We start from the raw sequence: 27,764 nt of genomic DNA on the forward strand, positions 1-27,764 counted from the left end.
CTAACTGGAGACATGGTAGAATGGGTCCTAAAAAATGAGACAGACTAAAGTCTCATGCAATAGCTAACTTTATTTAGAGCATCAGACAATTTATACTTTGAAGATTAAGAAGAATCACATGACAAAAATGTACCAGGACAGGCTGCACGTGGCAAAAACATGTTTTCCTATAGAGGCATATGATTAATAGCAGCAAGCAATAACAGGTAATCTGAAATAAATCCACTCCTTTTGATACACTGGGAAGAGCACAAAAATGGATTACAAGAACAAGCCCATGTTTTGAAGAAACTGAGGTCACAAGACTCTTGTTTTCTTGGAGTTTTGTCATAAGCATTCAGATTTCCCTCACGTGACTCCATTCTTGAACTGTGTTCCACCAAGAATCCAAAGTCAATGGGTGCAGAGGCTGGATGGTTTTGAGGTGTCTCGAGCTGAGCAGGCTGTCACAGCAAGTGCAGGGCTCTTAGCAGTGGTGACTAGCACTAGCTCATTTGGTGTAGAAGCCTTCTTCCCCTCTTATGTGCCCTTCTTATGTCTTGAAGATTTGAAGTGTTCTGAGACCCAGATGGTCAAAGATACCTGTATAGGTTGTGTTTTCTGGAATAGGATAGTACAGTTGTTTCATAGATTTGGTCTTCCTTTTTATTATTTTATTGTGGTTCTGTTTGTGTGGGTTTTTAAATTAGGTTTTAGTGGCTTCTTATCAGGTGGATTTTTGTAATGCAATATCATAATTTTTTTGAGGCAGACTCCTCTATAGTCTAGCCTAACTTGGCTATGTAGCTAAGAATCTTGAGCTTCTCATCCCCCTGCCTCCAGGCTCAGTTTATGCAGTGCTGGGGGAGAGCCCAGTACTTCATGCATGTTAAACAAGTGCTCTCCCAACTAACTCCCAGTAGTCCTTTTAAAGTTAGTGGAGAAATAGTTTCCAACAGGCCCAGTGACACAAGCACTTACTCCCAGCATTTGAGAGTCTGAGGATATTGAGTTTGAGGCCAGCCTGGACTACAAAACAAATGAAACAAAACTTTAAACTAAAGGGTTTTCATATAAAGGTTTCTTTTATTGACCCCTGGGAACAAATAAAACCTTTATTTTTTAAAGTTGTTATTTTAAAAAAACCAAACATTTTATTTATTCCTCCTGTGTGTCCTCCTGCCTGTGTATGCGCAGGCGTGCCTCAGGATGTGGGTGGAGGTCAGAGGACAACTTGTAGAGTGGCTTTCCACCTTCCACCTTTACATGCCTTTTGGAGATGGAGCGGGGTGGCTGGACTGGCACAGCAAGTACCCCTTAGCCACTGAGTCACCTCACTGGCCCCGAATTGTTCCTTATAAAAGACATTTTTATGCAAAGTTAACGGTAACATTGTCTAGGCTCAGAAACAATTAGGACTCTTAATTTGAAGCACTCGTAGCACTTGGAAACCCAGAAGGAATTTGTCTTCCCCTCTTTCCCTCAGTCATCAGCTGTTACCAAAGGTTGTGACAAAAATTGGCAAGTGTGCCTCTGCAGATACTCTACTTGATTTGAAAATTGCCATATGCTCTCCCTTTTACAAGTTCTATTTATTTTTAAGTGTCATTTGCCGCTATTTAACAATATTAAGGGGAATCTGTACTAAATACCAGATTGTTGCTGGCAAGTTGAAATTCTACTACCAAAGTCTTAAATCTCCCTTTGCTCGGATGAGAGGAGGACACCCCGGGTCCTTGCAAGACACAGCTCAGGCTCATAGGTTTCCATATGAGAATTTGCTCTTTCAAGCACCTGCTTCCTCCTGCTTGGTTCCCCAGTAACACTGTAGCACAGCTTCCTTTCGGGTACTTGTATAGGTTGCAGTAGAATTCAAGGAAGGAGTACCTGAGTGATCCTGCCAGGGGAGATGGTACTGAAGCCTCCTCCGAGCAAGAGGATTGTTGGGAAGGAATGCTGGCCAAAGGAGACAATGAAGCAGAGGCCCTAGGACCTCAGGACATGGTGGCATTTCTGGAAAGGAAGGTAGTTTGTTTTTGTTTAAGTATAAGCATTAGTGGAGATAGTGTTAGGGAATGAAGCCAGAGTGGTAGCCATGGGCCAGGTCATGAAGAACCTTGCATGTCCTCTGTTTGACAGATACTTATTGGATAGCTTGTGAACCAGGCTCTGCAGTAGATACATAATGGTCACTGCTCATAATGGGAAGAGATGGATGCTGATGCTGATGATGCTGATGCTCTATGAGTACAAATAAGAGACAGTAATGACCACTGGTAAAAGGAAGTTTTGAGGTCAATAAAAATGGGAGGTAGGGGACCAGGAAAGGTTGGTTAAAGAACCAGTAGAGTGAATGACCTCCAGTGTTCAGGCCTGAAACGATATGCCAGTGCCCTGAGGTTTGAGCTGGAGAGACAAGACAGCTCAGTGGATAAGTGCTCTTGCAAAGTATCTGAAGATGTTCAGGTCTCAGCAACCATGTTTGGTCTCATCCAAGGGCACTTGATGTGTCTATCCTCCATGGGTACCTGCATTCATGTGCACATGCTTGCACACGTGCACGCGCGCGAGCGCGCGCGCACACACACACGCACACGTACTTGCACACACATGCACACACACGTACACGCACACACACACACATGCACACGCACTCGCGTACACACACACACACGTACACATGCACACACACATGCACGCGTGCACACACACACACACACAAACATACACATGCGCGCTCATACATATGCATGCATAATTTTCGAAAACTTTTTAAAAGCCCTAAGTTAGACTGGCTCTTGACTGTTTAAGGAAATCTTAAGAGTTAAGTGTGGCTGAGTATCACAGAGAGAGAGGAATAGAATATAGAGTCCAGAAAACAAAGTAAGGATTTGGAGGTGAAGTGGGGAATGACTGGAGAGATTGGGGCTGAGGAAAGTGTAATCTACTGTGTGGTTTTGAAAGGTTGCATTGTAGTGCTTAGAAAGCCAAGAAGCCAGTAAGGGAGTTACTGCAGAATGGTGGTGAGAAATGGCAGCTTGGACCAGGGTGGCCACAGTATAGGGGGCTTACTGGGAGAAGTGTTTGCCATATATGATTAGCATCCATTGAAGAATTCTGATCCATAGGACCGGGGAGATGGCCCAGTGGTTACAAGCAATGGCTGCTCTTCTAGAGGACCTGGGGTTGATTCCTAGCAACTACGTGCCATTTCACAACTGTATAGCACCAGTTCCAGGGAATCCAACACCCACTTTTGGCCTCCGGCACCAGACATGCATATAACGTATAGTTATACTTCTAGATATATAAATACTGATACACAAAAATAAAAAGTAAACAAATCTTTAAAATATTCTGATCTGTGAAATGATAGGATTGTGTGTCTAAAGAAAATTAAAAATGAGACGAGAGGATTCTGGTAGCCATGTGGGAAAAAGCTTGGAGAATTGAGGTAATGAGCTGGAGTCATTTCCAAAACTCTAGTCACCAGGAATAAAGACAGAAACCTCAGAAGGAAAGTAGGCTCCGGCCTCGAGGTCCTGGGAGACGTTTTGCCAAGGGATAGAAATATGAAATATTTACATATTTGGAAATTCTCTGTGAGCCTTGCAAGGTGAATGGTTATGGTCAAGTTCATTCTAGAGTATCCCACCTCAAACATTACCTGAGACCCTCACCACATGCCAGGCACTGTTGTAAGTACTTGTACTGGTTCATCTGAACTTTACCCCACAGCCCAAGGGTGATGGGTGGGACAGAGTGTTGATCATGGTCACATTTTTTTTTCTTTTCTCTTTTCACCATGTGTATGTGGTGTATATATGTGTACATGTTTAGGAGTTTGCATGTATTCAGGCGTGCCTGCATGTTTGTGCATGTAAGTGAGGAGGCTATAGGTGTACACTGAGTGTCCTCCTCAGTGGCTCCCACCTTTTGGGGGTTAAGGTCTCTCAGCAGTTAGCTAGACTGAAGCTGACCAGCAAGCCTCTGGAATCCACCTGTATCTGTCTGCCTCACCCCACCACACTAGGTTACACTTGTCCAAGACCATTCAAAACTTTATATGTGAGCACTGGGTATCTGAACTCAGATCTCCATGCTTGAGTGACAAGTACTTCATTGACTAAGCCATCTCCCCAGGTGCTCTGGTTCCCACTTACAGAGATCAAAACTTGGGCAGAGGGCTCAGTGGTTCTCTGAAGGTCACTGCTGTGCTGTGGCCACATGAAAGTTAGCATTGGAGATCCCGAATTGTCTGCTCATCTCAAAAATTAAGTAAAGAATTGATTGCTTGTTTCCATTTTGAGCAGTGGTGATCACGACTGTAGAGGGTTGGTCACTGTGGGTAGACAGATATTTTATTTCAAAAACTCTTTTGAGTTATAAGAGATGGAAATTAGCTTAAAAATATGAGGACCAATTACAAGAAACTGCCATGTCCAGCAGAAGAAAGGTATGTGCATACATGGGTACACATGTTGGAGTATGTAGGAAATGCTATAGAAGAAGGCTTGGCTGCACCCAGAGATTCACATGCTGTTCTTTGCTTCTGTCTGAATGTTCACCCAGACCCGACGTTCCGTAAGTAGCTTCCTTATATGGTCAGGAGTGCTGCCCAGTGGCAACTGTATAGTGAATCCTCTATATAGAACCTGAGTCTACCAGGAGCAAAAGTATCTTTAGGAGAAGCTGAAAATATCCAGAGGGAATTGTGATCTCCCTGACGTTTGCCCAAGTCCCCATTCCTAGGATCTGAGGTTCAAGGTCAGCCAGAGTCTGCTCCAAATAGTGACTGAGGCCATGGGTGGTGTCTGTTGTCACTGAGTTGCTGTGGGAAAAAGATAGCCTGTTTTATGGCACCATTCAGTGGAGCTTGGCATTATTCTCCCATGCTCTGTGCAAGGATATGTAATTGCCCCATTCTTCTGACTTTACCAACTTTTACATTTTTCCTTCTGATTTTTAAAAAGTTCTTCAGTGGGGCTAAAGAGATGGCTCAGAGGTTAAGAGCACTGACTGCTCTTCCAGAGGTCCTGAGTTCAATTCCCACCAACCACATGATGGCTTCTGACCATCTGTAAAGGGATCTGATATCCTCTTCTGGTCTGTCTAAAGACAGCTACAGTGTACTTATATATAATAAATAATTCTTAAGGAAAAACGTTCTTCAGTAATTTCATACGTGTATACAGATGTATTTAGAGCATGCTTATGCCCCTACTCCCCACTTCATGCTCCTCCAGGTTCTGTTTTTGAAATAGGGTTTTGCTATTAAAGGAGCTGCCAACTCTTAGACTCAAGTGGTCTTTGACTTCTTGAGTAGCTGGGGTTATAAGCATATAATACTTCATTTACTTAGTTAATCAGTTTATTTATTTATGTATGTATCTATCATCTATCTATCTATCTATTTATCTATCTATCTATCTATCTTTATTTTCAGTGCTAAGGGTGGAGCCCTGGGCCTCACACATATGAAGCAGGTACTCTGTGTGCCATCTCCAGCCCTACATTATTTGATTTTTAAGGACAGTGGTGTGCAGATGTTTTGGGCCTGACCCCAGCTCGGGTAGGACAGGAAGACAGTTGGTCCCCTTCCTTGAACAGTGTTTCACACTGTCTCTGTCAGTACTTCTCTGGCATGGTTGCTTCCTTTTTCCTTTCTCAAAGAAAATGATAATTGATAATGAGTTTGAGGTTAGAGGAAACAAGATTTAGTTTTTTTAAAACTGGCCCTCAATTCTTTTTTTTTCAACCCTGACCCAAATTTATGTTAAGTTTGCATCGTGATCTGATTCACAGACACCTTTGTTTACCTAACAAAGTGCTGTATATGGCAATATTTATCCCTTACCAAGTGTTTTGCACTCTAATCGCTTCTGTTCATTTAAAATTCCATTTTTAAAAGCACACACAACCACTATAAATTCATTTTGGAATCCACTAATAGGCGGCCACAGGGTTTGAAAACCATGAATTACACCAGCAATAAACAAGCAGCCCTGATGTGTTAGTTCTTAGAACTGATGCTACAGACCAGGTGGCTTTAACAACAGCCTTTTCTCTACAAGCTAGAGGTCAAAGCAAGGTGGCCACAGAGCCTGTGCCTCCTGAGGCTGAGAGGGAGAGTCGGGCCTGCCTCTCCCGAGCTTGTGCTGGCTGGCTGCCAATCTTTGGTGTTCTCAGTTCTTAGATGCATCACCTTGATCTCTCCCTTCATCAGTGTACAGTGTTCTCCCTGTGCGTTCAGATTAGCTCCCTTTTAAGGTTACCAGTCATACTGGCTCAGAGGCCTGCCCTCTGCTGTATGACCTCATCACAGCTTGCCCGACGACATCTTCTGTGGCTGTCTTCCCAATTAAGGCTGTGTTCTGACATACTAGATTTCAGAATTCAGCATAAGAATTGTTCGTGAGTCACACAGAAATACAATACAGTAGCGACAGTAGGGAGCCCCATCATATTGAACCCATATTACATAGAGGGCTCTCAGCTGAACGTTCTGTTTTATTAACTCACCGATACCATCTTATCTCACTTTATAATCAAGGAAGGCAAGCTAAGAGAGGTTTAACTCCTGTGTCCTTGATCGAGAGCCCATGCTATCTCCTGTGCGACTCATTGCTGTACCTGTTTGTGGACTATCTAGAGAGGTACAGTTAGCTGTTCTAAATGGAAATGCAAGATTCAGGTCATAAACACCACAAACTTGTGCTGAGTGAAGTGCATTGCAGTGAGACCTTCTAAGGGGACTTGCAAGTGCCTGTCCTTAAGGGTCCTGCGCCATAGCTCTGTGGATCAAGGTTCTCCTGGCAGGCAGTGCCAGCCGACTGTCCCCATCCACTGCACTTCTCTCCCACCACAAGCCGCTGTATTCCTAACAGCACCAGACTGCCTCCCTCCCTCTAAGCTTCCCAATCCGCCTTCTGAATTTAGATCAGGGTGAAGAGTAGAGAGAAGGAAATGAGCCAGAAAATAGAAAATTAATACTTGGTGAAATTGTCATATTTTAAAAATAATTTATAACCAATGTCAGATAACAGGAGTTAAATCATTTTATCAGCAGGCTGCTCTAGGATTTGAAAATTGACATCCATCATTATAAATCAGGTCTGGGGAATGGTCCCTAGGGATGAAGGTTGATGTGGGATGGGCAGAAATATAACTACGTGCTTAGCCATGTCCTTTTCTGAAATACAGACCCTTTCCATATCTCATTGCGTATGATGATCTGTTACATCCTGAGAGAAGAGACGAAGCAATGCGAGGCCATGGTTCGCCCACTGTTCATATTTAATCTGCCTGTCAGCCCTGGGAAACTGGTTGTGTGGAAGGCCTTCAGTTCAAGGTGCTACTTCCAACCCATGATTTCAGGAATGACTTAATCCCCTTCTGCAGGGTCCATTTTCTTAGAGATTCCGATTCTGTCCTAGGTCTCAGAGCAGATGCATCCTTCAGGTGTCACTTTCATTCCGTGATTAAAGGCCCACCTTTCATTCCCTGTCATTGCAGCTGTCTGCCACGGGCGTGTGGTAAGAGTCCCTGCGGGCACCCTGGTTCGAGTGGTGGGCACTGAGCTGGTGATCCCCTGCAATGTCAGTGACTATGACGGCCCCAGTGAGCAGAACTTCGACTGGAGCTTCTCGTCTTTGTCTTCGGGGAGCAGCTTCGTAGAGCTCGCCAGCACCTGGGAGGTGGGCTTCCCAGCGCAGCTGTACCGGGAGCGGCTGCAGCGGGGCGACATCCTGTTGAGGAGAACGGCCAATGATGCTGTGGAGCTACACATAAAGAATGTCCAGCCTTCAGACCAAGGCTACTACAAGTGCTCAACCCCGAGCACAGATGCCACTGTTCAGGGCAACTATGAGGACACAGTGCAGGTTAAAGGTACAATCCTCACAAGGGGCCAAATTCCTCTGCCATTCTGCTGCTGCAAACAGACTCAGTCCCTCGTCCAGTGCAGTGATGGAGTCTTACCTGATGATGGGCAGGGGGTGGACCAGGTGACCCCTGAGTATAAAAAATTATACTCTTTTCCCAGTATAATTCTGATGCATCTTAGAGCCAGTGAGTTGTAGTCACCATGGTGTGGTCACCTGTGAGAGTGCAGTTCTGCAGCCAACTTGCCTATGCAGTTGGCTTCTGGCTCTGCTATTTGTCTGCTAAGTGGCTTCTGGCTCAGTCCATGCATGCCTCAGCTTCTTCTGTACAACACAGCCTGCCTTAAAAGGTGTGGGGGACAGGAGGGTTAACTTAAACCAGGCCTCCCCGGCCATGTCATAGTGAATATTCAGCTTAGAGACAAGCTGGTAGCACTCACTAGGAGGTTCAGCCTTATTGGTAGGAGTAGGTACTTCAGAGTTCATGTCTTTTTCTCTGTGATCTTCATGAGTTAATACCTGTTTGCAACAGAAGTTGTACTTGCTGTTTATAGACAGAAAACCATGTGGTTACTGCTCTTTCATGAACCCAGCTGTGCAAAGCTGACATCATAGGCATCTGGAATATCTTGAGTTTGGGTTTTCCCTACCTTCCAAGTGCTGTTGGATTTGCTCACACATTCAGTTATCTGCATCCAATGAAGAATGTAGGACAGGCTATTTTCCCTAATTTGCACATGAGGTGGGAGAACATAGGTTAATTACTTGCTTAAAATGACATAGCTCATTAGTAAATGAGCAAGAAGAAGCCATTTTAATTTGAGGCTAACAAAATAGAAACATTATTATTATTATTATTATTATTAATTGTCTATTTATTTGTGTCCTGCCTTGTTTCTGAAAATATTTGTGTGAGGGCAGGAATGTTTATAATTATCTGGAAAGTAGAAAATGGTAATAGAAAAGGAGTAGGGAGATCCAGGCATCCACCCTGTGTTGTGATTGGTAGAAACTGCTGTAGCTCACTACTGCTTGTCTTTTACCAAACCATGAGGGGATGAAATACCAGCCATGCCATCAAGTAGGTACCTAAGCATCAAGCCACCAAACCTACCTCTTCCACCTTCTGATTAAAGGTTCAGAGTGTAGCTGGCTAGGGTGGCACACACCTGTGATTCCAGTGCTTGGGAAGCTGAGGCAAGAGATTCAAAGCTTGAGGCTAACCTAGGCTGAAATGTATATATATAGTAAGTTCAAAGCCAGCCTGAGCTATATAGTGCCACTCTGTCTGGGGCTAGGAGGTTAGGGCATGGGCAACTTGAAATTCAGTGGTAAAGTGATTGCCTCTATATATGCAGGGCCCGAGTTGACTTGTAGAGCTGGGGAAAAAGAAGTCCTGACTTTTAAAGATTTCCCATAAGACATTTTTGTACTAAGTTAAACAGTACAACATAAACCCCCTCCCCCCCTTTTCAGGTCAGAAACACTCTAGTGATTTATTTGTGAGAAGGCAAAGGGTGACACAAGAGTCTTCATGCCTCCCTCCCATCTCCCTGCCTCTTGACTAGCCTTTGAAGGTGAGAGAAGCAGTGGAGGCTTTTCTTGGCTCAGGAGAGCAGAAGGATACATGAGAGAGGCTGGCTGGCTGCCCAGGTGGAGTCTCTGGCAGGAGCTAGATGTGGTCCAGCATCTGTCTGGCCTTCAGCTTCATGGGTCTTAAATCTGTCCATCCTTCTCATTGAAGAACTGGCCTTGAGAATGAAGCCATGCTAGCTGTCCTCACAGACTGAGGTATGTCCTAGAAGGGCCGCTATATTCGTTTTGTAGAAGAGATGGACCCATGAGAAATGTTCTCCTAGAGGGGTACCGGTCTCTTTTACCTGGAGTAACTCCTTTCTGAGGAGTGTGATCAAGGAAAAAGCCAAAGAGGTGATGGATTGTGATGCTTGAAGACCCACAAATGGAGCTCCTGATAAGCTTGGAAGATTTTCCCAGCCTTTGGTAGATAGCTCCCACCTGACTCTCCAGGATCACCAGCGTCCGCCAGCATCACTTCTGAACCCACCCCGTTCCTAGACTGTTACAGTGGTAGCTTTTTCCAGTAGATGCTGAGAGTTAGAAGGAGAACCCTCAGCATTTCTTGTCCCCCTTCCTGTCCTGTGGATATACTTTACCCAGGACCTGAGCCACAAGCAGCGCCTGCCATCATCCCTCCCTGGAGATCTTGACTCTTGGCAGCTCCCTTGTCTCTAAATCGCAGGCTCCCTCTTCCAGCTCCATGTTCTAACCAAAGGATTGTTTGGTGGGCATACCAGGCTGTTTTGTCCTGGTGCCAGGCACTGTCCTGGCACTCGCTAGGTTCCCCTGGTGACTCTATGAAGCGGGTACAGTCATCATCCCCCTTTTTAGGAAACTGAGGCAGAGAGGGCATGGTAGTAGCATGCATCATAGTGACAGAAGCACCCACAAACCCATTTTAGCCAGAGCTTTATTGTTGTCTCCTTTTTCTTTTTCTTTTTTTTTTTTTAAATCAGAAAGTCAGTTGAGACTGTGGGTGGATCATTTTAGTACGGAATAAGGAGTCCTTGGGTAGTTTCCGTGGCTGAAGGCCAGAGTCATGGAAGGGAGCCTGTTCTTTCCTTATGGGGTAGGACCTTTGGTGACCACTGACTGACCTCTTCCCTCTGCACCCCCACAGTGCTGGCAGATGCCCTGGTGGTGGGCCCCAGCTCCCGGCCTCCTCCAGGCCTGAGCCTGCGCGAGGGGGAGCCCTTCGAGCTGCGATGTACTGCGTCTACCACTTCACCGTTACACTCACACCTGGCACTCCGGTGGGAACTGCACCGTGGCCCAGTGCACCGCAGCATCCTAGCCCTAAGCCACGAGGGCAGGTTTCACCCAGGCCCTGGCTATGAGCAGCGCTACCACAGTGGGGACGTACGCCTGGACACAGTGGGCAGCGACGCCTACCGCCTCTCCGTAGCCCGTGCGCTCTCTGCAGACCAGGGTTCCTACAGGTGTGTGGTCAGCGAGTGGATCACAGAGCAAGGCAGCTGGCAAGAAATCCAAGAAAAAGCTGTGGAAGTGGCCACTGTGGTGATCCAGCCGACGGGTGAGCTTTTGAAAATGGTGTCACCCCTGATTGAGACTAACAACTGTGTATGGGACTAGACCAGAAAAGGGCTACCCCAGCCTACCCTTGTGGGTGGAGGGACCAAAGTGGTATTGGCAGCTTGAAGAATACCTCTGCTTTGAGCTGAGATTTGCCTTCCTGCTCTGCTTCAGGAACTTGGGCTACTGCTCAGCTTGTATAGGAAGGTTCCTGTCTGACTCTGAGATTAAGAAGGATGGCCTGTCAGAGCCTACCTGCTGTTGCCTGGAGCTGTGAGTGGACCCGGTCTCACCCACTGCTTTAGGTTTTGTTTGTTTTTGATTGATTGTTTACTATTGAGTCCTTGAGACCTTGGGTCTGCCTTCCCTGGTAGCTATTGGAGTGTATCTGTGGCTGACTCTGAACTTGCTTAAAGTCATCCCCTGGACCTGCCTTTCCATCCCGAGATGCACCATCCCCTCCCAGGTGACAGACTGCCTAAGGACCAGGCCTCTTCATGCTTTCTATGGCTACATATTCCAGAGAATCCAGCCAGGGTCCACATAAATTAATTTTTGTCCTATACTTTGCAAAAATACCCTTTTTCAAAATTTCCAACTGTAGAAATAAGACAGGAAAGGCACATTAGGCAGTGTACAGAAATAGAAGAGAAACCAGAGAGGAGGCCATTATTGACTTACTGGTTAGCAAGCATTGGTAGGAAGCTCAGTTCTGTGCTGCACTAATGCCACACATTGCAGGCTAATGTCACTGCTAGGGGTAGCTTGGGTGTGCTTGGTTGTCTAGGAGTCTAATATCTTTTGATAGTGGAGGCTTCTGCCTCCTGGGAGACCTTGGCTGACTCATTCCCTGCTCAGGAATGTGAGTGTGTGGCCATTTCTATTTGCTGGAAAGGAAAGCAGGAAGCTATAACCAGTGATCGTTTTTTTTGCAACATGCATGGTTCTGGACAGCATTTCTGGGATCTGAAAGAGGGTATGAACATCTTCACGAGTGGCATATGGCAGCTGAGGCGTGGCCATCACTGTGGGCCTTGGTTCCATTGGCTGACTTTCCCCCGTGTACTAAGGGTACCTTCTCTAGCTGAATGATTGTCTGGAATCTGCCTATTCAGTGTGTATCAAACAACTATTTTAATGAGGCAGGCGGGGTAAAGAGCTTAGCTTTGCAGCAGGTTCACTTTGGATGGAGGAATTTCAGTTGTAAACACTGTCCCTCAAACCCTATTGCATCTAGTTACATGACTGGGGCTCTCTCAGGCAGATTATAGGAGCTATTTCCAACCTGAGGCTGCGGGCTCACCATCCTTTCTGGTGTTGAACCTAGCACCTCCCATTTGCATGGCAAGTACCTATTGTTTAGGTATGTTGCCCTTTTTATCTGGGGATAAGACCTTGCTAAGTTGCTCCAGCTGGCCTTGAACTTGTGTTTTTCCAGCCTAAGCTTTCAGAATAGTGGGGACTACAGGCTTGAACCCGCACACTTGGCTTGTGATCTTTTTGTGTGTGATGGGCCTTTTTGACTATCTTTTGAAGCCTGTAACCTTCTACATTCATGAAAACATGATACACAAGGTGACCGGGTAAGAGTTATACTGAGGTTGTTATGAAAATATCTCTAAGACAAATTTGTTTTATACTAATACTTTGCTTCATTATTAACACGTGAATATTAGGCCACATTGGCAGGCTTAACAACCATCTTAATTTCTAGGGAGCAGTGAATGCAAATGATGTTTCAAATATCTACAACTACTGTAAAGTCATATATGAAGAAGCCCTGTTATTTCTGTTGGTGACCAAGCCCTGGGTATAGGCTATACTATACCACCTTGTTGCTTATTTTCACCAAGGCAGGAGATGCAATGTCTCAGCTCAGTGAAGGTTAATGAAAATAAAAATAGGGACAAATGTCCTATCCGCATGCACAGGCTCCCTAAATTCTCTGTGGATTGTAAGTTAAGAATCATTGCCCACGCTCACTTGTGTGTGTTCTGTCTCCCTCTCCCCCTCGTTCTCTCCCTCCATCCTTGGAGCCCTCTCTATATCTTTATGTATGTTTTTAGACAGTCTTACTGGTCTGAAACTCACAGGCTTATTTATCTTGAACTCACAAAGATCTGCCTGCCTTCTGCCTCTAAATGCTGGGATTGCAGACATGTCCTACCATACTCAACTGAGGGGATGGTCTTTTGCTTTTAATCAATCTCTGTACTGGTCACAGGTGACCGGTCATGTTCTCTGACCACAGTGGCATTGTAAAAGACTCAGAACCACTTATTAGAAAAGCTGTGTCACCTGTGTGGTAGGTCCTCCTGTGGTGATACAAATCAGTATCATCCTTCCCCCTCCCTTCCCCCCAACCCCCAGACAGGGTTTCTCTGTGTAGCCCTGGCTGTCCTGGAACTCACTCTGTAGACCAGGCTGGCCTCGAACTCAGAAATCCGCCTGCCTCTGCCTCCCAAGTGCTGGGATTAAAGGCGTGTGCCACCACTGCCCGGCACAAATCAGTATCTTAACTTAAAGATTTAGCTATATTCTACCAGAAAAAGCCTGGGACTGCCACAGGCTTTGCCCAGATCTCCTCTTATATTCTGATTCTTTAACTGGCACTCCTCCCCACAGCTTGCTCTATATCATCTTCCATTGCCAAACCCATGAATCTAGAATATATGGCTATTCTCCATGTATGTATGTATGTATGTATGTATGTATGGTAAACCCATGGTTAGTGATAGGACAGATATTTAGCCACAGTCACTGAGAAAATGGCAAAGTGGTCTACACAGCTTCAAAGACATTGTTGCCAATGTTTCTGGACCCTAGAAATGTGTTTCTTGATCTGTAAAGAAGAGAGAACAAACTACTTTCAAACCCTTTGTCCTAATACTATGCCCACCTAATTTTCTGTCATGTGTTAGGGATGAATATTAAACTTGGCTTAAAATAATTGTTTGAAATATATGTCAAGATTTGGAAATATTTGTGTGGAAGCAATATCTTCCAAAGGCCGTGGGCTCTTAGCATGGGTGTTTTCTGAACTGGGTATCAGTCTTTGTCTCTGAGCTTCCTGGGAAAAGCAGTGGCTGCTGCATGGGTTTTGCTAGAAGATGGGGCTGTGTCTCACTTGACTCCACAGGGAGAAGTTGGCTGTCTGTCATTTAGTGACAGTTTCCAGAGCATCATTGTAACTTGAAATTTTCCACTCTGATTACAGATGTTTCACATCTTAAATAGAGTAAAATGAATAGAGTAAAATGGTTGCATTTAAAAGCTTTGGCAATGGAATGCTGAAAAAGACCTCTCTTGAGTCAGGGACACTTAATACTTCAAGGATTTACCTAAATATAGCTTACTTTAATTGTCCCCAGTCATGCGAGGACAGTAGCATGGAGAATTCAAAACTCATTGGGTTTGGGGTTCAGAGTATGTCTTCTGCTTGAGGTTCAGCCAGGCGTGTCTAAGGAAACAGTAGTCTGCATACGTCACATTGTGAAGGAACCATAGTCTACATAGGTCACATTGTGAAGGACTGAATCACTAGGAAAATTGTCTGGTTTCACTTTCCTGGCTCATCTGGGTAGCAGTTTTCATCCCCACCTGCAGGATGCTAGGGGAGGGCTCTACCTGGAGCTACTGTGTGCTTCAGTCTCCATGTCAGTAAATGAGCATAAGAGTGACCACCCTGTGTTATTCTCAGAATCTACTTACAATAAGTACACAAAAGCTGTAGACACGTTTTACTGGTGTTCATTGCTGTTCTTTTCCAACACCAATTTAGTGTATGTCATGAATTTATTCATTAACTATTCCTTAAGCACTTTCGACTGCACAAAGCCTTCTAATTTTAACACCATAAATCAGACTAAAGGGGTGATCTAGAGGGAGGTAAGGAGAAGGGAGGGAACGGGGCAAACGTCACTTGATCACTCGATGGGCTTGTTTTCCCTCTTCCAGCTCTGCAACTGGCCGTGCCCAGGACAGTGTCTGTGACTGAAGGAAAGGACCTGGACCTTTCTTGCAACATCACAACAGACCGTGTGGATGATGTTCGGCCTGAGGTGACGTGGTACTTCAGAAAGACACCTGATACCTCTTTGCTTGCCTCCCATATGCTGGCTCGGCTGGACCGTGATTCCCTGGTACACAGCTCACCCCATGTTGCCCTTAGCCATGTGGATACCCGCTCTTACCATCTACTGGTGCGAGATGTTAGCAAAGAAAACTCTGGCTACTATCTTTGCCTTGTGGCCCTCTGGGTTCCTGGACACAACAGGAGTTGGCACAAGGTGGCAGAAGCCATGTCTGCCCCATCTGGTGTAAGTGTGACCTGGCTAGGTGAGTAGCTTGAAGAGCGTTTTTTTAGCCAACCTGCTTAATCCTTTCTGCACACTCAGGAAGTATATGGTGCGCTGGGCATTCTGCCTCATTTACATGTTTGGATCAGACAAGTGTCCTTGAGCTCCCCAGCTCCCAGGCTAGAAGGAAACAGGATGGACTGAAGTAGTGTGGCCAGCAAGGGCAAGCATAGGTGGCGTTTGCTCCAGTGCCTTTCTGGAGGAAGGTTTCTTTGTTGTTGAGAGTACCTGCCTGTCAGAGCTCAGCTGAATGGCTCCTTGCAGTGGCTCTTTGTTGGAGAGACAGCCGTTCTGCCCTGGACTAGGGCTCCCTTAAGCTCAGTGAGAAAGAACAGCCATCCTTCCAGCTAATGAAGAATGTTTTCTACTCCTGATGCCCCGGAAGCCCCTGGTGGTTTTATCTGCAAATATCATTTACAGCAGGGGCCATCTACCTTCCTGTCTCTCCTCAGGCTCAGCCCTAGTGCTGCCCCAGCCAGAGGGACAGAGATGTCACCTCACCCCATGGTTTTTTTGTTTTTGTTTTTGTTGTTTTTTTTTTTTTTTTTGGTTTTTCGAGACAGGGTTTCTCTGTGTAGTTCTGGCTGTCCTGGAACTCACTCTGTAGACCAGGCTGGTCACCCCATGTTTTATAGCAGCTTGTAACATGGGAAGATGACTGGTGTCCTCACTATGTCATCCCACCTGTCGTGTATGTGATCCCTGGAGTGCCCTTCCTTATCACAAACGTGATTGTGGCCATGTTCTACATGTCATATGTCCACTGGTGTATCCTCATCTCATCCTCATGTGTGCTCCCTGACAGGTCTTCATTTTGTCATGTGTGCTCCTTGGTGTGTGTCCTCATGTTTTCATGTGTGCTTCCTGACAAGTCCTCATTTTATCATTACGTGCTCCCTGGTGTCTTCACTTTGTCATCCGTGTCCTCCCTGCTGTGCTCACTTTACCATGTTTGCTCTCTGGTGTCCCTGCTTTATCATTATGTGATCCTACCATATCTTCGCCCTGTCTTACTGAGATTTCTGGCTTTGACCTCACCTCTGTTTCCTGCAGTGTTCTTTGTCTTTGTTCCTGTGCACCTGCCCACTGGGAGGAAGGTGTAGTAGCTCCCCTTGTTCATCAAGGCTGACGGTGGCAGTTCAGCTTAGGTGGGAGGGAGGGAGGGAGGGAGGGAGGGAGGGAGGGAGGGAGGGGGGGAGGGAGGGAGGGGCTGATAGGTGTGGCTGGCCCCCGCCTGCACCATTTCCACAGTGGTCAGCTCTCACACTTCCACCGCCCTCACAGGGCTTGGGGGACATTTGATTTTTCTTTGATTAAGGAGGCAACACCAATCTTTAAAGGCGGATAAATGACTTCATCCTCTGTCTGATGCTAACCCTCCTCCTACATGTGCATGTCTCCAGCCCCTATGTGGTTCTTCTCAGTCTTTCATAGAGGTCCTATGCTGGCTCAAGGGTGAGCTCATAAACACATGGGAACTTATGAGTGGTAGTGGGTGCAAGGGGAAGCGTCCTTAGTAAACAGTAGGGAAAGTCCAGTTGGGACTGAGACAGGGGTGAGCGGGGTGTGGGAATGTTAGCCCTGTGAGCAAAGTGGTGCTTTGATATCTAAAGAGCAAAAGGGGCAGGCTTATCTAGAGAGCTTTCATTCCTGCAGTCAGGAGCCTGCGCTCGAGGCTCTCTGTGAAGTCCTGAGCTGGAACAATGTTGGCCCAGCCAGGACTCTCCTTAGCAACCTTCCAAATAAAACAGATGTTGTCAGCACCAAGAGAAGAGTTTTCATCTCTGGAGTTGAATCTGTCTCACAGCTCTGATCCTAGTGCATTGTGTGGCGCTGTCAAGTCCCCACTCTGGCTTTCTCCCCTTCCCTCTCCCCTCCAACTTCTGAATCCTAGCTCCAGGATTTTTTTTTTTTTTTTTTTTTTTGAAAATTCTGCTTGCACTCCAATTCTGAGGGCTTCTTTGAAGTCCTGGTGTATTGATCCCGCATACCCTGGGGGAAGTACAGGCACTGTCAGACATCAGGGGCAAGCTCTGGGAGGGAATGGGCTTTGTAACTGGAAGGGATTTGTTGGTGACGTGTTCTCCAGAGATTGAGAGGAAATAAAGAGGCTAAACTGTGGGAAAGGCTCCCTTATTATCCTAAGGGTCCTGCCGCTTGTTTTCCTGCGGAGTGCCAGCGACACTGTGAAAGATCTCAGTGCAGCTCTCCAGTACATCTAGAGCCCCAGACCTTCCTCATGCTTTACACAGAATAGGCCTGCCCCAGCATACAGATAATATAAAGCCAGAACTGTGTGCAGGCATGGCCATGGCTTAGAGTATTCGGAGGCGCTTGCATAATTGTGAGCTCACCAGGAGTGTAAATATTATAAAAACAACTGTGTACTTCTCTTTCTTCCTCTTAAGTCTTCACTCTGTTCTCTGTCTATGACTCATGGTTTGCAGCTGCTTGGACGCTTGTCAGGAGACGAGTCGGGTCTGAGTACAGCCACAGGCCTTTAGTCACAATCTGCAGACTGCATTCTCTGCCCAGAAACTGAGGCAGCCAGCTGACCCTACATATTTTCTCTAGAAATGTAATTTGTGCATTCCATCACACACAACTGGGGCCTATAGAGGATAATGAAGATGTGACCAAAAAAAAAAAAAAGAGCCAGGAAGACAGATGACCTGCTGAGTACACAGATCATCCTGGGTTACATGATATGGAGTGCTATCATAGAGGCGCGTTCTTAAGAAAGCTGGATCCCTGTGCACATGTGATACAGCACTCGGTTTGCACTTGACATATTAAGAATTCTAATTACCATTTATTGAACACCTTTTCCAGGCACTGACAGAGAACTTTCCATGCATTAAATGGTCAAGTGGGAAGTGCTTATAATCATCTTTGGAAAGGAGGCTCTCCCCCATTGGCTAGTTCTTGCTTCTTACTGGGGATGCCTTAGAGTTGGTGCCTGACTTGAGTCTGTTCTAGGCATTGTCCTCGTATGTGGAGAATGGCTTTGGAAGTCAGCTTTACCTCCTGAGACAGCCAGTCCTAAGGATGAGCCGTTCCTGTTCTCATTCTCATCTTCAGAGCTGCTGTGCCAGTTGATGATGGGGTGGGAACTGGTGGGGTCGTCTTAGTCCGTTGCATTACATGGGCCTACTATTGATGGTCTGAAAAGTGACAATCCTTTGCAGCAGGCAGGAGGATCTGGATCTGGTGATTTTTTTTTTTTTTTTTTTTTTTTTAGAGAAGGTGAGAGAAAGGCCTTTTGCTAAGATTTGTGTTCCCCTTTGAAGGAGGAAAAGCTCTAAGTTGGTTTGCAAAATGAAGAACAAAGCAGCAGACATAAAGAAATAATCAAGATCAAAAGAGGCAAAGAGAATCGAAGAATAGATATTGCTTGGGATGAGTTAGTTGAGTGGTTGGCATGAATTAGTTGCTGCATTTGAACACCTAATTTATAGAGTTTTGAAGTTGAGACAAAAAGAGATGTGCTTATCTAGTTGTCTGAGGAAAGAAACAATAAACTTTTGGAGAGGCAAACTTTTTCTTGGCACTGAATTTATCCCATGCCTTTTCATGGGGGAGGGGACAGTGGATAATTTAATGGACAGTGCTCACAACTGTTCTTTTACCAAAGTCCTTCAGTGATTGTTCAAATGTATGTTTCTTATGCCCACACTCTCTAAGAGCGGAGGGTGTGAATTGTAAGTGTGGAAAGGAGTTTCTCTCTCGAAAGAACTTGAATTGCTTCAGGAAACAAATGTTGCTTTGTGTTCATCCAATTTAGTGTATGGCTGAAATAGAGAGTGCTGAGCGGAATGGCCAGTTAATCTGCACATTTTAAGCCATCTCTCTGTGCTATCAGATGTCTTAAACGAGCCCTTGGCAGGAGTTGGATACTAATCAGTTTATGGTTGAGCTCTCTGCCCTAAGTACCAGACTTCTGTTAATTAGAGAGGGTTCCTAAGGCTCGGGACACAGGAGGAGGAGCAAGAGCGGGAGGGGGGCAGGGCTGATCTCTGCTGGTCAGTCCTAAGAGTAGATTTGCATTCTTCACCACTGGAGAACTGGCACCTCTTCAGCAGTGTGCCAGCAAGGAAGGTAATTATCTTTTCTTTAAAAGGAGCCTGTTAATCTGCTAAGTACTTGGTAGACACTCTGGCATTCTGTGCCATCTGTAGGGCATCCTGTTTACATCTATGGTGGTTTTAGCATGGCTATTGCCTGTACCTGTCCAGGATTATTCCAGTAGAGTGGTGGAGTATTGGAGTCAGTGAGACTTGAGTGGATTTCTGCTTTGTAGGCTTTGGCATTCTTGGTTTAGTGCATAATGTGCTTGGCACAGCACTTCGCAGTTAAATCCTTGATACATTCCTTGGTGGTGGTGGTGGTGGTGGTGGTAGTGGTAGTGGTGGTGGTGGGTGCTTGAGGGTCTCCCTCGCCAAGTTATTAGCCAGTTAGAATGTAGAAATATGTGTTTGGGTCCAAACTAGCATGGAAGAATCAGGAAAATGTGTATAGGAAAATGGAAGTAGCATTCCCAAGAGGTGCTGTCCCGAGGGGGTTACAGCCAGCCCTTCCTCCTGTGCTCTGGGTATTTATGGCCCTCTCTGAGAGGAGTAAGTGAGGATGAAGGGAACGTAGGCAATCTATCTGAATGGCCGTATTGCTATGAAATGGCTAATGCTAACTTCTGTCATGGTTATTGTTCCTCTTGGACTCTGCAGAGCCATCCCCCCACCACAGGACTTTATTTGTAGCCAGCTCTGTTTAAATATTAGAGAGTCTTTATTATACAAATGACTGTGCTAACTCTTGGACAGTTAGACTCTGAGGTACCTGTCCGTTTCAAGGGTCACAGAAGTGGAGTGCACTTCCTGGTCTTTCTAACTGTGCCCTCTACCCTTTCCCCACCTTAGCTATCTATACAAGGTTACAGTTGGAGAGGGGGTTAAAACATGAGTCCTGGAATGCAGTGGGAGGAGGGGGAGGGTGTCAGAGCTTCTCTGATAGTATCACTCTGAGCTTCTGGGAGGGGGCAGGCCAAGAAAGTCTTGATATTGCAGAGGTTGGACAAATCTGTCCAGGTAGTTCGGGTTGGGAGCCAGATCACCTAAATAAAAAGTCCCCTGTGCAATTCTGCTCATACTCTATGCAAAAATCCTCTAACTCAGCTCCTTGGGCTTCATTTTTGCTTGTCATTTAAAACATACACAAAAATAATACTAACCCTAAAACGTTGTTGTAGAGAGTAAGCCAGATTCCAAGAAAGTATTATGGCCTGCTGTCTGGCATCTAGAAAGCCCTCTGAAAATGCTGATTGTCACTATTGTTATTGCAGAGTGAGGATAAGCTATATACCTTCTTTATAGACTTGTCAGAGTAAGCGAAGGGCATCTGTATACCTTGCGGACACACTAGGAAAAGCAGGTGGTCCCTGGAAACAATAGGCAGGAAATAACTGCAGTCTGTAACTTAGCCAGTGATTCTCAAGGTTTTTCATTGTTTTGAAACTTGTGACAAAGACATTTAATGATTCATGTTTCTAGTAGAATCTTTCTTCTGAGGAGGGTCACCTGCGAACCTTTAGCTTTGGAGAGAGTGTGTATCCAAGCAGGTGTGGACCTGGTACCCAGATTAGAAAGCAGGCCTTTATTCTCACGTGCTCCTTGCTCGGCTTGACACAGCTCTGTGTTCCGAGAGAGCTGATAGCGTGGGTGGTTGTTTGTTTTCAGCTTTTCAAAACAAATTTACAAACATTCGAAGTAGAAGAAATAATCACCAGCCTTAACTACAAGTATCGTATCTGATTTCAACTCTCTCACACACACTTTTTAATCTACAAGAGCATAAAACATACTTGAGAGGCCGTATCTTTTCTTTTGTGAGACGAGTTCTTTCTCTGTGTAGCTCAGACTGGCCTTGAACTCAGCACCCTCTGGCCGCTGCCTCACATGATGGAGCTGCAGGCATGTACTACCTCACACAGCCTCCAGATACCATTTACCACTGAGTGCTTGAGGATGCATCTTGACTGATGAGCATTTTCAAACGTAACCCTCCTTGCATCCTTAGCTGATTTCCTGATGAGATCAGGCAGACTGTAGCAGTAATCAGTGGTGAAATACTATGCCAAAATGAACATTTTTATGCAAAATATTAAATTTAGTCCAATTCAGCCAGTATGCTAATGTCTTTGATATAGAAGGTGTTTTATGCATAGCATGTGCAGATAGATGCTCGAGTAGCCTTGGAAAAAGTCCTAGAAGATTCCATGAGCTGTACATACAAATAACAGAAGTTCAAGGCAGTGTTCTAGTAAAATCTTCAGAGATTGAGGGGCCTGGCAGGTGGTAGGATCTCTGCTGAACACTTTGTGACTGAGAAATGGGGATATTTGACAGTGTGCCGAGGGAGTTGTGAGGAGGCATTCTGTGTTGCCAAGGTGAGGCCACAAAGATAAGGGTGTGTGCTAGAAGCGTAGAGAAAGACACCCTCCACAAACTATGCTCAGAATTGTAAAGCAACATAAAGGGTCATCTTCTGCACATGCACAAATCAGAAACAAAACAGGGCTCCACGCCCTGACTCCCTTCACTCTGATGTCATAAGCAGCAGCCTGTCTTCTCTGGGAGTGTTCATCTGAAATTGACTCGCAGAGGTGTGGTAGACAGCTCAAAGGAACCTGCATTCTTGACATTTCACAAGCCAAGAACCCACTGTGCATTCAGTCTGGGGCTTTTCATGGTGGAGGTGAAGCTAAGAATCATTTTCCTATTGTGCCAATGGTAGCCTCTTAAGACTCAGCCACGAATGTTCTACAGCCCTTCTGTGTCATGCCCTCCCCACCTCCTGGATTCACAGGAGAGAAACAAAGCCCTTTCAGGATGGAGAGTGGTGTAGAGTGAGAGAATCTCTTCAGCTCTTTTCCTCAACAGCATGCTGAGTCTGTGGCTTGGTGATGAGCTAGAGGGTATAACAGGGAACGGCAGAAATGGGGAGCTGAGAGAATGGAGAGGCAGTAGTATTGGGGTTGGGTTGGGTTCAGATGGTGAAGGCTGGAGTATGTATTCTGAACTGAACATGTAAGATGAGGGCCTGGAGGTGAACAGGCTATGACTTGCCACGTGTGTCAGTTTCGAGGCCACTGGGAAGCCATGCTAGTGTTGCCGGAGGCAGTGAGGGCTACAGTGAGAATGGCGGTCCCTGAGATTTCATTCTTAACTGCCGTACATCAGGCCAGTAATGGAAGAGTGACTTCCAGGACACAGAGGAGGCAGAATGCATGGGGCTTACTTTCTCGGGGTACGTGGGCAAGAGGGAAGAGGGAAGGTGGAAGATGGGGTACGTCACATGCTGGGGTAGCCAGGAATGCAATCCTAGGAAGTCAGTGGAGACTTGAGAGTGTTTGGCTGTGCTACTTTGGAGTGGTGCCAGCTGTGTCTTCCTCTGTGTGCGTGCTGGTCAGGGAAGTTGAGGACTGAGGTGGATTACATTGTGACCTGGTGACACTTAAAATGATGTGAAGCCCCAAGCCATATGCTGACACAGCTCTACAACTGTGGTGGGTTGTGAAGTCTAAGAAAGAATTGGGGCAGAGCAGGGCACCAGTTGGGTTGGAAGACCCTGAGTGAATGAGTTTTGGGTCATAGCCAGGGATGAGGGGGTCAGGGGGAGTAGGGGTGGAGGAGGAAAAGACAGTAGGACAGAGGTCAGTCATGTTTCTACTTCTTTGTCATCTTTTTTTTTTCATTTAACTAATTGACCAATTAAAATTGTACACATATATATTATACATGTGTATCTGTGTTGTATACATGTCTATGTGTGTGTGGTTTTGGTTTTGTCTTTGTTTTTGAAACAGGGCCTCACCATTTAACTGTCTGGCCTAGAACTCACTATGTAGACTTGGCTAGCCTTGAACTCACAGGGATCCTGGAGTGCTGGAATTAAAAGTATACATACCACATCTGGCTTAACATTGTGTGTGTGTGCCTGTCTGGTGTACATCCTGGTGCTTGATATGTATGGGGAGTGGACTGGCTAAATTAAGCTAGTCAGCATATTTGTTACCAATGAGTAGCTTATTCCTTTTGTGGTAAGAACATTTACAATTCCTTCTCTTAGCAGTTCTCAAGCACCTTTAAGAGCAGTCACCATGTTGTAAATGGACTTTTTGGACTTACTGACCGCCCAGCAGAAGTCTGACTTCCTTTGACATCCTTTGGCCCTCCCCTGCCCCAGCCTCTGAGAGCTTCCATTTTACGTTTTGATGCTCTGAGTTTGACTGTTTTAAGTTCCATGAGGCATTTGTCTTTCGGTCTGTCTTGTTTTGATTAACACAGCATCTTCCAGGCTTGGGCGTGCATGCATGTGTGTCCTGTGTTGTCTTTCTCCATTCATCTGTTGACAGATGCTTAGGTCGACTCCCTCCTCCTCCTAGGCTCCTGTGAGCAGTGCAGCGATGAGCATCTCCTGTCTGTCAATCATCGTCATTTTAACAGCCTTTACAAGGTGTCACTTTGTAAGAAAGTGCCTTTGGGTGGAAGTAAACCATGAAAGAAGGGTTTGTTATTAGAAAGTACATAATCTTTTAGCAAACAGAAGTCCTAAGGACAGCGTCTGGGCATCTCAGTTTCATGAATCAGGTGGACTCAGCTTCAGGCCCACAGGAAGATGTCCTCTGGTCATGGTCCCTGTGGCAGTAATTGACAGTGTCATTCCCAACACAGCTACATCTTCAGTGTCCTGAAAAGTGTCCCGTCAAGCAGCGGAGCTTAGAGCTTAGAAACTGTACAGTTTGGAGGAGAATGGGTTTGGCTCCAGAGAGATGTTTGTCTTGAAAGGTAGGATCCCTTTCAGCCCTGGGACCAGACCTCCCACTTGTGAGCCAGTGAGGAAGTTACTTGCCCTTTAAAGGTCTTCCTTCTGGACATGAAATGGGCATTGTGATAAGTAGTGTATGTACTTTTACTCATGGTGGAGTGTGCCTTCCTACACCTCCCCCAGTGTGCTCCAGGAACCAAAGTAAGCACATTTTTGTTACTGTATTACTTGTGTTGAGGGGAGGGTACAAGCCCAGTCCTGCCTCGGTATATATGTGGAGGTTAGAGAGCATCTGTGGAGTTCTCTCCTTCCGCCTTGTCAAGGCAGGCTCTCTGCTGTTTCTGCCATGTTGTGTACTCCAGGCTTGCAGGCCCGTTAGTTTCCAGGTAAGTCTCCTGTCTCTGCCTCCTATCTTGCTATATACATGCTGGAATTATAGATGAGCACACCAAGCTTTTCATGTGGGCTCTGGAGATTGAACTCAGGTCGTCCAGTCTTGCACAACTATTACTTTTATTTGCCGAGCCTCCTGTCCAGCCCACTTTGTGTATGTTCTAATTCTCAGTCCTTGTGGTGAGGGTAGGAGCATGTAGTTGTGGTCACTGTCTGCATCACTACAGATAGGCACCAGAGAGCTTAAGAAGTGTGGTAAAGATTGCCTGCAGGTCAGTGGCGGATGCAGGGTTAGTACACCGTCTGCTTGCTGACCTCCGGCAGGTCAGCACCGCAGACCTTCTTCATTGCTCTTCATGGCCTCATGAGGTAGTGTACAGGTTGAGACCATAGCACCAGACAGTGTTACCCATATCAAACTGAAGGTACACAGAGGTCTGTTAATGGCAACCATCATTAGGTTAAGGTTAAGTGCAGGGTTCAGGGTAGCTGTGTGTCACATTTCTATTTCACTAGCTTCAAGCCTCCTCCACACTTGCAGGAAACCCATATTACAACCCCTTGTCAGCCAGCCTTCCTCTGTGTACCCATTCCATATTACCTGAGGTTCTCTGCTCGCCACACACCCTCCTCCCACTATGGTTCCCAATATGTGGAATGCTCTGAAGCTTCAGAGTCCCCAGTGGTGGCACTTTTCTTCTGAGCTCCCCTTATGTTCTCTAATATGCCAGTTGCCACTTCACCGTGACCGTTTGGCAAGGGCCTGCCTGTGAGTTCACCTCTACGGTGAAGCCCAATCTCCTCTCAGTTAAATACTTGTGAAGAGAAACGTTTGAGAGACTTAGAGTTTGAGTTTTTCCATTTCCTAGCCCTGTGAATCATTCTTGGAGAAGTCACAATGTTATAAATTTCATTAGAAGTGTAAATCACAAAAGAACAGTTCCTTGACCTCAGCAGTTTATAATCTGTGTGAGTCATAAATAAAAGCAGCAAGAAATAAAACAAAACTGCTAACGGTGATGGAGAGAAAGAGCACTGGAAGGTGGAGGGCTCGGTTAAAGTAGACTGACTTCTCATACAAGGCAAAGTGCTCGGAACTAAAAAAAATATACTTTTCTAGTGACTGTACCATCAGCACAGGGAGCTGATATCCAGTACCTACTGGGCTCCAGGATTTGGGGGTTGAGACTCTCTAGCAAAAAAGAGTTTCAGAAAGTGACTGGTGTAGGGAAGACATATGAGAGCTCAGAAAGAGCGCCATCCCAGTGACGTGAGGCTTGCAGAGTCTCTCGAGTGCAGTTCACCACAAGGGCATCAGCCATTATGGTGGATGGAGAGCCTCATGAATAGGGGTGAGAGGAATAGGGGAGGGGGAGGAAGGAAGGCTATCAAAGGGTTCTAGTACTGCCTCCTTAAGGAGGCGAGTGTAGACGAGGCTGCAGCCAGTGAAGATCCTAACGTAGAAATACAGTAGAGAGGTGGGTGGTGGTATTGAGCAGACTTGCCAGGGCCAGGTTCCCTATGTGATGGTTTCATGGTTGGCAGAGATACAGGGTGAGTTATTTGTGGCAGTGGAAAGAACATCCTTTTGCGGAGTCTTAAGTGAGGGGGTGTTGACTGACTGAATACAGATTCAAATGAGGTTAAGAATATCTGTGCAAATGAGGACCAGGGGCCTTGCGTTTGTGGCTTAGCCAGGGGTGGCAGGAACCCGAGTCCTGGTGGGACTGGTGGGCCTCAGATTGTACGTTATTCTTTAGGTTAGAACTTTGCATTACTGCTCCAGTGGGAGCTTCAGAGGTCTGTGGACTTGCTTGGTATCCCAGAGAAAATCATGATAGAATGGGAATACTTAAGTTTCTGAGATCTTTCTCAACGACTCCAGCCTCCTGGATCACCTGTTAACTTCCCCTTGTCCTGTGCAAAGTTTGGCTTATGACCCAGAATATTTGGCTTCTGGCCTTGGCACCTCCCTCCCTCCCTCCCTCCCTCCCTCCCTCCCTCATTTAATCTTATTTTTTAAGATGTACGGGTATTTTGCCTGCATGTATGTCTGCACCACGTGTGTACAGTGTCTTCTGGGGCTATAAGAGGGTATTGGATCCCCTGGAACTGGAGTTAGAGATGGTTGTGATTGCCTTGTAGGTTTTGGGAGCTGAACCCAGGTCCTCAGCGAGAGTAGCCAGTGTTCTTAACTTCTGAGGCACCTTGGAAATTTTCTTAAGGCAGATACAGGAAGAAGTGATTTACAGGCTTTGAGAAATACTCTTACAAGGTCCTTCCTGCTCAACACAAAGACTTGATTTTTTTTTTTTCCAGAAGTTGATAGGATGGAGGATTTGTTGGAGTGCAAATGGTCCTGGACAATTCTTATGTTGCTGTGTTTTCTCTTTCCCTACTTCAGAACCAGAATACCAGGTCTACCTAAATGCTTCTAAGGTGCCTGGGTTTTCAGACGACCCCACAGAACTGCAATGCCGGGTGATTGACATGAGGCGTGTGGAGGCCGGTGTCCGACTTACTGTGTCCTGGTACTATAGAATGAACCGTCGCAATGACGACGTGGTGGCCAGTGAGCTGCTCGCGGTCATGGACGGGGACTGGACTCTGAGATATGGAGAGAGAAGCAAGCAGCGGGCCCAGGACGGAGAGTTCATTTTTTCTAAGGAGCACACAGACACATTCAATTTCCGGATCCAAAGGACTACGGAGGAAGATAGGGGAAATTATTACTGTGTCGTGTCTGCCTGGACCAGGCAGAGGAACAACAGTTGGGTGAAGAGTAAAGACGTCTTCTCCAAGCCTGTCAACATATTCTGGGCCTCAGAAGGTGGGAACATCATCTGCCATTGTTCAGTTTTGGTTTAGTTTCTTAAGTCATCTGTGTTTGTGTCAGTTACCCCTCCCTCTACTCACACTAGAAGTCTGTGCTCATACACTGGGAGCTGGAACCACATGGCCCCCTGTCCCCAGGCCAGGAGGAAAGGGCCTCTGCCACTCAATGTCCTTAACAAAGCCTTGTATTTCCTGAACCCCATTGTGCTTTTTCTTTCTTTTGGTTGCCAGCCTCCTCTCTGAGGATAGTTGTCCCACAACCCACCTCAGTGGTCGTATTTTCTTCTCACATTCCTTGAATAGCTGGGCATAAAGGAATCAGGCACCCCATCCCCTTTGTTCTTCTGCAGTTTCTACCATTTCCCCCTAGTCCCGAAAGACC

At 46.0% G+C, this 27,764-nt stretch overlaps 1 protein-coding gene across 1 annotated transcript in view; it reads left to right on the forward strand.

Moving 5' to 3' along the window:
- The window catches only part of Ptgfrn (prostaglandin F2 receptor inhibitor), a 69,119-nt gene that overhangs the window by 21,236 nt on the left and 20,119 nt on the right, over positions 1 to 27,764 (forward strand). The window contains exons 2-5 of the mRNA XM_028753024.1: positions 7,495 to 7,869; positions 10,561 to 10,974; positions 14,931 to 15,311; positions 26,952 to 27,377. Coding sequence (XP_028608857.1) covers positions 7,495 to 7,869; positions 10,561 to 10,974; positions 14,931 to 15,311; positions 26,952 to 27,377 — 1,596 coding nt within the window. The remainder of the gene's footprint in view (positions 1 to 7,494; positions 7,870 to 10,560; positions 10,975 to 14,930; positions 15,312 to 26,951; positions 27,378 to 27,764) is intronic.

Source organism: Grammomys surdaster, unplaced genomic scaffold, assembly GCF_004785775.1.
Source record: "Grammomys surdaster isolate TR1022 unplaced genomic scaffold, NIH_TR_1.0 125941, whole genome shotgun sequence".
NCBI classification, from domain to species: Eukaryota; Metazoa; Chordata; class Mammalia; order Rodentia; family Muridae; genus Grammomys; species Grammomys surdaster.